The 11,486-nt window shown below is 39.8% G+C and overlaps 1 protein-coding gene across 2 annotated transcripts in view; it reads left to right on the top strand.

The window, feature by feature from the left end:
* Window positions 1-11,486, top strand: part of MCCC1 (methylcrotonoyl-CoA carboxylase 1 (alpha)) — an 81,805-nt gene that overhangs the window by 47,897 nt on the left and 22,422 nt on the right. For both annotated transcript variants that reach the window (XM_011945785.1, XM_011945786.1), the window contains 3 exons: window positions 4,524-4,651; window positions 8,312-8,495; window positions 10,907-11,016. In XM_011945785.1, coding sequence (XP_011801175.1) covers window positions 4,524-4,651; window positions 8,312-8,495; window positions 10,907-11,016 — 422 coding nt within the window. The remainder of the gene's footprint in view (window positions 1-4,523; window positions 4,652-8,311; window positions 8,496-10,906; window positions 11,017-11,486) is intronic.

Raw genomic sequence — 11,486 nt, 5'->3', positions numbered from 1 at the left:
CACCATGCCTGGCCAATCCTCACTGCAGCTATCACTTCCTGAACTCAAGTGGTCTTCCCACCTCAGCCTCCCAAGTAGCTGGGACTACAGGCATGTGCCACAACACTCAGCTAATTTTTAAACTTTTAGTAGAGACAGGGTCCCCCTATATTGCCAAAGCTGGTCTCAAACCCCTGAGCTCAAGCATTCCTCCCACCTTGGCCTCCCAAAGTGTTGGGATTACACACAAGAGCCACTGCACCTGGCCCTAGGTTCTCTCTTTCTTGTATGAGTTTTGACAGATTGTGTCTTTGAAGGAATCGGTTCATTTCGTCTAGGTTATCACATTTGTGGGCATAGAATTATTCGTATTTCTTTATTATCATTTTAATATCCATGGGATCTGTAGTGATAGCCCTCTTTTTGTTCCATTACTAGCAATTTGTGTTTTCTCTCTTCTTTTTTTCTTGGTTAACCTGGCTAAAGGTTACTGTGTTTTTGTTTTTGAAACAGAGTCTCACTCTGTCACCAGGCTGGAGTGCAGTGGTGAGATCTTGGCTCACTGCAACCTCCACCCACTGGGTTCAAGTGATTCTCCTGCCTCAGCCTCCTGAGTAGCTGGGACTACAGGCGTGCACCACCACACCCAGCTCAGTTTTTGTATTTTTAGTAGAAACGGGGTTTCATCATCTTGGCCAGGATGGTCTTGATCTCTTGACCTTGTGATCTGCCTGCCGCAGCCAAGGTTATTGATTTTATTGATCTTTTCAAGGAACTGGTTTGGGTTTTGGTGATTTTTTTCTATTGATTTTCCATTTTCAATTTCATTAATTTTTGCTTTAATTTTTATTATTTCTTCTGCTTACTTTGGATTTAATTTGCTGTTCTCATTAATTAAAATATAAGATTAGATTATCAATTTTGGTATTTTCTTCTTTTCTAATATATACATTCAATGCTATAAATTTCCCACTATGCACTGCTTTTGATACATTCTTCAAATTTTGAAAGTTGTATTTTTATTTAATTCAAAATATTTTAAATTTTTTCTTGAGATTTCTTTATTGATTCAGGTGTCATTTAGAAGTGTGTTGTTTAATATCCAAATATCTTAGGATTTTCCGGATATCCTTCTGTTAGTGATTTCTAGTTTAATTCTGTTATGTTCTGAGAGCAGACATCGTGTGATTACTATTCTTTTAAATTTGTTAAGACGTGGTTTATGTTCCAGAATGTGGTCTATCCTAGTGAATATTCTTTTCTAGTTTGAGAATGTGTTCTGCTGTTGTTGGATGAAATAGTCTATAGATGACAGTTGTATCCAGTTGATTGATGGTGCTGTTGAGTTCAACTATGTCCTTGTTGATTTTCTGCCTGCTGGATCATCCATATTTATTTAATAACAGGTGTTAAAGTCTCCAACTATAATAGTGAATTAATCTATTTCTCCTTACAATTCTTTTTTGCCACATATATTTTATGCTCTGTTGTTAGGTACATGCATGTTAAAAATTGTTATGTCTACCCCTTTATCATTGTTTAATGCCCCTCATCCCTGATAACTTTTCCTGCTCTGAAATTTGTTCTAAAATTAAGATGGCTACTCCCACTCTCTTTGGTGTTAGCATATTCTATCTTTCTCTGTTTTTACTTTAAATCTACAAGTCTTTATATTTAAAGTGGATTTCTTGTAGGTAACATATATTTGTCTGTTGCTTTTTTATCTACTCGAACAACCTCTGTCCTTTAATTGGTATATTCAGACATCAACATTTAAAGTGATTATTAATATACTTTGATTAATATTTACCATATTTATTCTTGTTTTCTGTTTATTGCCCTTTTTCCTATTTTTATCTTTCAGACTTTTTCTGCCTTTCATGGTTTTAATTGAGCATCTTATATGATCCAATTTCCTCTCCTGTTTTAGCATATCAAGTATGGTCATATGCTGCATAACACCGTTTTGTTCAATATAACAGTGGTTCCATAAGATTGAAATGCAGCTGAAAAATTCCTATCTAGTAACATTGTGGCCACTGTAACATCATAGTACAATGCATTACTTTTTTTAGGTTTAGATATATTTAGATATACAAATACTTACCACTGTGTTACAGTTGCCTACAGTATGCAGTAACATGTTGTTACTGTTTCAAATATTACTTCCGTTCCTTTCTTTCTTCTCCTTCTGGTATTCTCATTCTGTGTAGTTATACCTTTTGTAGTTGGCTTACAGTGCTAGGTATTGTTCTGTTTAAGGTTTTTTTCTCATTGTTTTTCAGAATTGAAAGTTTCTGTTGTCATATCCTCAAGTTCAGAGGTTCTTTCCCCTGCCATACCCAGTGTGCTAATGAGCCCCGCCAAAGCATGCTTCATTTCTATTAGGGTTATGGTTTTTTGGTTTTTTTTTTCAATTCTAGCATTTCCTTTTTATTCTTTCTTAGAATTTTCACCTCTCTGCTTACATTGTCCATCTGTTCTTGCATGTTGTCTACTTTTTTCATTAAAGCCCTTAGCCTGTTAATCACAGTTTAGAATTTCTGTGTCTGATAATTCTAACATTCCTGCCATACCTGATGCTTCTTCAGTTTCTTCGAACTGTGTTTTTTGCCTTTTAGTATGCCTTGTAATTTTTTGTTGAAAGATGGACATGGTGTACTGGGTAAAGAGAATTTTGCTAAACAGGCCTTTTGTAATGTGATAAGGCTGGAGGGGGCGTGTTCTACTGTCCCATGATTGGGTGTCAGTCTTGCTGAGCCTGTGCCCCTGGTGTGTGAACTTCACCAGCGCTTCCCAGTATGTTTTTGTTTTGTTCTCCTCCACCCCTTAGATTGGACAGGATGTCTGGCAAAGGCTGGGGTTGGGTATTTCTCCTCCCCCAGTGAGATTAGGCTCTGATAAAATCCCAATCGTTTAGGCTCTGATAAAATAGTTTTTCTCAAGGGCAAACCTTGAATGTTTTGGTGTATTTCAAACTGGTTTCATTTCCCTTCTTCTGATGCTGGAAGCATGGGAGGATTTTTCTCTGATATTCACTGTGAAGCCCTGGCAGAGCTCCTGGAGGTAAAACTCACAAAAGTGTGGGGTCCTCCTGTAACTGGGTCGCCTTGGAGTTTTTAACTCTCAGAGTTGTCCACACTGAGCTGCCAGGAATTTGTCAATTACAGCTCAGGCTTATCCTCATGGCATCTCTGTATCTGCCTGTCAGTTGTCTGTCTCTCTGGTTCTGTGGACAAGCAGCTTGCCCTGTGACCTGATTTCTCTGACAAATTTAAGAATTGTTGATTTTCAGCTTGTTCAGCTTTTTACTTGATAGGACAGAGTGGCAACTTCTAAGCTCCTTGATGCCGGATCAGATGCCAAAAGTCTTCAAATTGATTTTAAGCTGGGCACAGTGGCTCACACCTATAATCCCAGCACTTTGGGAGGCCGAGGCACGCGGATCACTTGAGGTCAGGAGTTCGAGACCAGCCTGGCCAACATGGTGAAACCCCATCTCTACTAAAAATACAAAAAATTAGCCGGACATAGTGGCGTGCGCCTGTGTTCCCATCTACAGGGAGGGTGAAGTGGAAGAATTGCTTGAACCCGGGAGGCAGAGGTTGCAGTGAGCCGAGATTGCGCCATTGCACCCCAGCCTGGGTGACAGAGTGAGATTCTGTCTTAAAAAAAAAAAAAATTGAATTTAAAATCCACTAATGGGTTGTGACCACACTTTTAAAAACAATTTTACATTGTATTCACTTTAAGCTAAGAGAAAAACACACACACACAGAAACACAGAAGACTAAAAACTATATGATTTCATTTATATAAAATTCTAGAAAAACTATAGTGACAGAAAGCAGATTGGTGGTTTCCTGGATCCCAGGATTTAGTGAAGGGACTGATTCCAAATGGGAACAAGGGAACGTTTTTTATGATGGAAATGTTCTATAGTTTCATTGTGGTTCTATGATTGTATTCAATTGGTAAATCACACACCTACACTTACAGTAGTTACAGTTTGTTGTCTAAAATTAAACCTTAATAAAGTTAGGGGAAATTTTTTTAGAGCTTAATAGAATGCCAGTAGGGTTTAGTTGCCAAACAGTCTTTCAATGGGTTACCAGCCAAAGGACTTTAAAAGGAAATTCCTCGGAGCCCACAGTCATGGAAAAAAAGTTTTCTTTTTCTCCATGGGGTTAGGGTGAGATGGGATGTCATGCTATGAGGCTCCCAGGATCTTGGTGCTCTGAGGCAGTAACATGTGGTCCACTCTTGGTCTCACCGTTACAGCAGCTGAAACGGATTCATAATTTGGGCTTACCATTTGCTCACAACCCCGAATATACCTTTCCGTTGCCAAATTTCATACAGCTCTCTATTTTTGACTAAGACTCATGCTGCTGCAAATGCAAGATGTTTTCTTCATGAAATGCAAAGTGTTACCATTGAATGAAGGCAGCAGTAAAACTTGATGTGATGCATCATGGGAGATTTTGGTTTGCTACTGATTGATTATACACTATTGAATATGACCATTGTTTTTTATCTTTTAGGGACTGTGGAGTTTATTATGGACTCGAAACATAATTTCTATTTCATGGAGATGAATACAAGGCTGCAAGTGGAACATCCTGTTACTGAGATGATCACAGGAACTGACTTGGTGGAGTGGCAGCTTAGAGTGCGAATATTTTTTCTATTAAAGATCAGCCCTGGCTGGGTGCGGTGGCTCACGCCTGTAGTCCCAACACTTTGGCAGGCCAAGGCAGGTGGATCACCTGAGGTCAGAAGTTCAAGACCAGCTTGGCCAGCATGGTGAAACCCTGTCTCTACTAAAAATACAAAAATTAGCTGGGCGTGGTGCTGGGTGCCTGTAGTCGCTGATACTCAGGAGGCTGAGGCAGGAGAATCACTTGAGCTGAGGAGGCAGAGGTTGCAGTGAGCCGAGATCACACTGCTACATTCCAGCCTGGGCGACAGAGCGAGACTCCATCTTAACAAAAGAAAAGAAAAAATAATCAGTCTTGATGGGAGGGAGGCGAGGGTTGAAAAACTACATAAATGGTACCATGTTCACTGTTTGAGTGATGGGTGCACCAGAAGCCCAAACCCCAGCATTATGCAAAATACTCATGTAGCAAACGTTCACGTGTTCCACCTGAATCTATAATTTACAAAATACCAAAAACAACAACAGTAACAACACAGTCTTGAGAATAGGTTACTACCTTCTGACCTCCTAAAGCAGGTGTCATTTTGGACAGGATTCAGTTCTTGGTGGTTGTGATGAGAACAGGAAGATGGGACGTAAAAAGTGAAGCCACATTTGATGCTGTAGCTTTTTTTTGGCACATTAAGGACTCAGATTCATTTCCCCTTAGGCATGGGCAGCCAGCAGGTGAGATTCTGTCACAGAGGCTTGCTTACAACCACATCACCTCAAGGGAAAAGCCTCATGGTCTACCTAAAGCCTCAGCATTCTGGACCAGGCCATCATTCGATTTTAGAGGCAGGGCAGATGCTAGACAAGATGAAATGAGCTAAGGCAGAGTTGGGAATGAAGAGCCAAGGAGATGGTCTAGAATGATCCAAGTAAAGTGCGGATTTCTGGCTGTTACTGGCCCATGAGTAAATGTTCATTCAGAGTAATTGTTTGGAAACTTATAAAGCATTTTGGCATTGCTATGACGTGTCTACTGTATTTTTCAAACACGTAAGGTTATAACTGTTCTTTTACTGTGGATAGTTTGAGAAGCACTGGTATAAACCAGAATTCCACAAAACATACTTCTCAAATATTAATAATAGCTTAGTCTGTTTTTGTTCTCGTGAGAACAATAGATTTTACTTTAGCTTTCTTTTTCTTAACATGAAAAAAATTTGTTAAGCAATATAGACATTCCTGATATCTGTAGGATTCTTGGTTCCTTATATATCCTGAATCTAAATTATTTTTTTCATGGTGTGATGCTAAAGTCTTGATTATTTTGAAAATTTTATCTTTTCAGAACTTCTGTAAATAATAATATAATACTCCTTTTGTTGGTTCCTTGGGGGTGATTGGTGGTTTTAATTGAGCCAAAAGGTTCTTCTGGGGTTCTATATCCTAGGGCACTAATGAAAACCAGGCACAGCAAGCTAGTAAGTTTTAGTGAGTGTCAAGAAAAACTGTAGTGGCTTTGGAAACTTCTGGAAAGAGTGTTTATATTTCCAGAATTCAAGGAAAAGGAGGATAATTTTTCTGAAGCAGTAAATCAAGAGAGTTTAGACTTTGGAAATCATAAGAGAAAAAAAGATTTCTAAGGATTAAGGAAGGAGAAAGCTTTTGGGCATTAGGGAAACCAACAGACATTTATTTTTTGTAAGAGCTTGTCAAGACTCTTCAGAAAGAGAAGCCAGCTTTTATCATCTGGGGAGGGACACTAGAACTCAGGGAAGCTGCTGGACCTGGTTTATACAGTTCAAGGCATTTGGCATCTGGCCTTTAAACAGAGGTAAAACAAAGGGGCTCACCATTTGGTGAGTCAAGAGTCCAAGCTTGAGGACCTGCCTGTGTAGTCAAGCCTTCCTAGAACAAGGGTTGAACAGTGACTGATGTGAGTGTCCCGGGTTCAGGCTACAGATACAGATAGTTAACAGTGTTCAGGGAAAGCTGGTGAAAATGTCAAGGTTAGGGGTTCCAGAGGGCCAATGTCAGCCTGAGAGAACTCAAATGGCACTATCTCCAAAGACCCAGAGGCGCTCAAGTGGATGCCAAGCTTGGAGGAAAACGGACAGGCAAAGACAAGTCAAGGTGAACATAAGAGACGGAGTTTTGCTTTTTTTGCCCAGGCTGGAGTGCAATGATGTGATCTCAGCTCACTGCAACCTCCACCTCCAGGTTCAAGCGATTCTTCTGCCTCAGCCTCCTGTGTAGCTGGGATTACAGGCGTGCACCACCATGCCCAGCTAATTTGTGTGTTTTTAGTAGAGACGGGGTTTTACCATGTTGGCCAGGCTAGTCTTGAACTACTGACCTCAGGTGATCTGCCTGCCTCAGCCTCCCAAATTGCTAGGATTACAGGCATGCGCCACTGTGCCTGGCCCAGAATTCTTTATTAAAATATTAAAGAATTTGTTCCAAGTCTATTGTGAACAGTGCTGCAATAAACATACGTGTGCATGCATCTTTTTAGTAGAATGATTTATAATCCTTTGGGTATATACCCAGTAGTGTGATTGCTGGGTCAAATGGTATTTTTGGTTCTAGATCCTAAGGATGGAATGATAATAGGTAACATAATGCTTACTGTATGCCAGACACTTTTCTCTGAAGCATGGAAGGCTTAAGAAACTTGTGTCTACATGACTAAGTATAGAGACAAAATTTGAACCTAGGCAATCTGGCTGCAGAACCTGAGGTATTTTCAAAATATACTGCCATAAAGGCATTTAACTGAGTTCCGTTTCCTTTCATTCTTAACTGCTGTGCATCCTGATCTTTCATATTTACAGATTCAGAAAAATGAAACTTTTGCCTCTGTTTTGTACTTAACCGGTGTAGTTCAATGTCATGCTAAGTTACTTAGAGTCTTTTTTCCTGTATCTACATTGCTTTTTTAGGTTGTCATTTTCTCATCTTGGAAAAAAACTTGAGAGTAAATAGAGAAAAGTGCAGTGTGTCCTCCAATAGCCATTTCCAGTGTATACTAGTTAATTGAAGAGAGTGATTTGTTGTATTGGTACATAATAGCCAAAATAGTAATAACTATAGTAACAACAAACCATAGTGATCACCCTGTTTGTAATCTGGTATCATGCAGTACACATCAACATAACAAAATTGAAAAACCATAATTTTCCCCTTTCTGTTTTGCTTTATCACCCACTTGCTGATGAAGATTACAGCATAGGATGACAACACCAGCCACACTTTTTGCTTGGCTGTGAATCTAGTCGTAAACACCAGTAATGTACTATTTTTTTAAAAAATTGATTTGGGAATTGAGTGCTAATGTTTTAAATGAAAACTGAGAGTATGTTGCCAGTAAGAAATTTTGGTTTTGATTATATTGAGCAAACACTGATTTTTATATTTGTAAGTTAGCCATCACTTTGCCTGCTTTTGCCATTTAAAAACTCTGATGCCCAAATGATAGACTGTTGCCAAGCTGCGTCTGTTTTTTAATTTATTTTTGTTTTGCCCAATACTCAAATGAGTAGACAAAATAATAGTTTTTATTTGGCTGCATTGCAAAACCTAAATATACGTTTTACCTAGAGAAAAAGCAAGACCATTGATCTACTAAGTCTGGTAGCCGCTATATGGTAGATTTCATAAGAAACACTATTCTGTTACCAGATTGCAGCAGGAGAGAAGATTCCTCTGAGCCAGGAAGAAATAACTCTGCAGGGCCATGCCTTCGAAGCTAGAATATATGCAGAAGATCCTAGCAATAACTTCATGCCTGGGGCTGGCCCATTAGTGCACCTCTCTACCCCTCGAGCAGATCCTTCCACCAGGATTGAAACTGGAGTACGGCAAGGTAAAGTCAAAGAAAATGAAAAGTCTCACTCAATTTTTAAGTTTTTAGTACATTATTATTTTTGGACAAATTCTGATCCCTGAGTCTTACGGAACTGTCTAGCATATTTTAAAATAAAGAATTTAAGTGATTTCTCAGTAACCATTAGTTTTTCCCTCTGGAATTGTTATTTTTAAAGAATAGTGAGTGTTTTTAAGCAGTGAACTCCTTTTCTTTGAAATTCAGCAGTACTTGGTCAAACCTAACCAGGAAATATTTTGTGCATACTGTTTTTGACCTTGCGTCATTACAAAACTGATTTAAGATGACTGATACCTGCTATGCACAAGGCAGACTGCCTTCAACGTACATAAAGTATAAGTTGGAGAATTAATGCATAAACTTAGTATAAGCTAAACAATAATAAAAAAATTACAGTGAAGAAACAGTGGAAGAGCTATCACAGTTCAGCATATGATTAATAAGAGTGGTCATAACTAGTGATTATTTAGGACTTCCTACTTACAGGCACTGCTCTAGGTGATTTTTCTACATGTGTTCCTTTCACCATGAGAACTACCCTGTGAGTAGGCATTATTATCATCCCTGTTTTCTAGATGAGGAAACTGGAGCACAGAAGAGTTAAGTGACTTGTTCAAGGTCATCCTTGGAGCCAAGATTCAGACCCAGACAGTCTGGCTCCAGAGTCAGTGCTCTGAGCCTCCATGGTCTCCTATCATCTTAATTTCAGTTGCTGGAATAAGTTATACAGTGATAGGATATAGCAATTTTCAGGGGTAAGAAGTCACGCTAGACTGATATAATCAGGACAGATTTTTTTTGTTTGCTTTTGTTTTTGTTTTTGAGATGGTCTCGCTCTGTGCCCAGGCTGGAGTACAGTGGTATGATCTCGGCTCATTACAACCTTTATCTCCCTGACTTAAGCGATTCTCAGGCCTCAGCCTCCCGAGTAGCTGGGATTACAGGTGTATACCACCATGCCTGGCTAATTTTTTTTTGTTTTTTATATTTTTAGTAGAGACAGATTTTCACCATGTTGGCTAGGCTGGTCTCAAACTCCTAGCCTCAAGTGATCTGCCTGCCTCGGCCTCTCAAGGTGCTGGGATTACAGGGGTGAACCACCGTGCCTGGCCAGGACAAGTTTTTAAATGGATGTCTGGAATGGATTTAGATAGGTAGATTTAACAGCATAATGAAGAGTGAAGAAAAGAGAGAAAGATATGTTCGAAGAATAGTAAGAAAATATGTGGCTGGAGACGGGTTGAAGGCAAATCCTAGTGTCCTGAAAGCCAAAATGAGGATTTAGGTCTTCTTAAAAATAAATTGGTAGCATTTTGAGAGCTCTGGATAAGCCACAGCAAGATTTGGTAGTTAGTAGACTCTTTAACTTAGCAAAGCATCTTAACTCTGCTTGCCCCACTGGTTCCTTCTTTTTTTTTTTTTTTTTTTGAGACAGAGTTTCACTCTTGTGGACCAGGCTGGAGTGCAGTGGCACAATTTTGGCTCACTGCAACCTCTGCTTCCCAGGTTCAAATTATTCTCCTTCCTCAGCCTCCTGAGTAGCTGGAATTATAGGCACCCACCACCACACCCGGCTAATTTTTTGTATTTTTAGTAGAGACAGGGTTTCACTATGTTGGCCAGGCTGGTCTCCAACTCCTGACCTTGTGATCTGCCCACCTTGGCCTCCCAACATTTTGGGAGTACTGGCGTGAGCCACCTGTAGGCATCTAATCTTACCAGTGAGGACTCTGGGGTTCAAAGAGGTCAAGTGACCTGCCAAAATCATGGAAAGACCCTACAACAACATTCTTTACAATGCACTACATCCTTTCTACTTGAACCATTTCTAACTAGTGGAATGCGCCCTGGTTCAAATTCTTGTTCTCTAGGACTGTAACCATCCTAGTGATGATAGTTGCCATTGGTTTATCAGCTTTGCCAGGTATGGCACTTGTCACTTTATTATCACTCCTCCCAGCAACCCTGCAGGACAGAGGAATTATTAAACTTGCTTGACTGGTGTGGAAACTGAAGGAGTGGAGGGTGGGGAATGCTAAGGGCAGAAATGAGGGGAATGTGAGAGGGTGGAGGATGATTGTGCTGACTTTGAAAATGAAAAGGGAAAAGAAGCTTCAGAAGAAGATAGGAGAGGGAAAGCCAGCTTGTGTGCCATTGAATCACCACATTAGGGCCTAGTGCTATTGGGTGACCCACCGTTGTTACACCTGGCAAGTTTTCAAAGCCCTCTGAACCTCAGGGTCCTCAAGAATAAATTTGTGTCGATGTTACTTATCATGCAGGGGTTTATGAGGATTGAGCGTGAAATGTACATAACAAAGCATCTTGCTTGTTGTATTTTATTCCTTTATGTTTTGACTTGAAGAGGTTATCGTGGTTTTCAATTTCAGGAGATGAAGTTTCTGTGCATTACGACCCCATGATTGCAAAGCTGGTCGTGTGGGCTGCAGATCGCCAGGCAGCATTGACAAAACTGAGGTACAGCCTTCGTCAGTACAATGTGAGTGATCTGAGACCGTGCCGGTGACCTTGATGTGTTTGCTCAGCACCAGAGGTCAGCCTTTGTCTTTGGCAAGGCCTTGGTCTTGTCAGCGCATTTTCGATTTCCACCAATTGCCCAAACAAAATAGTTTCATATGGGAGAATTTTGCAAGGGCCAGAGCAGGGTTTGAGGACTTCTTCATTTCAGTTACAAAAGAAAGATTGCAGAAGTAAAATTGTTAGTGTCAGTGCTATGTTTCGGTGAAATCCTCTTCACTCTGTAGATAAATCCAACTATACATGGTACCTTAGTAGGTTTTTTATTTTTCCTAAGAGCTGTCCACAGTAGAAAATACTTAGGAAATAAAAGCAGATGTTTTCCTGAATGTTGTTTTCGCTACCCAGTATGCCTGCAGTCTGGGTTTGTTTTCTCTAAAGTAAAATAATTATGTTCAGTTTCATCCCTTTAATAGAGTTTGTTGTTTTCCT

Source organism: Colobus angolensis, unplaced genomic scaffold (genome assembly GCF_000951035.1).
Source record: "Colobus angolensis palliatus isolate OR3802 unplaced genomic scaffold, Cang.pa_1.0 Scaffold245, whole genome shotgun sequence".
Taxonomy (NCBI): domain Eukaryota; kingdom Metazoa; phylum Chordata; class Mammalia; order Primates; family Cercopithecidae; genus Colobus; species Colobus angolensis.
Note: the sequence above shows the minus strand (reverse complement) of the source record. Positions and strands in the feature narration are given on the sequence as shown.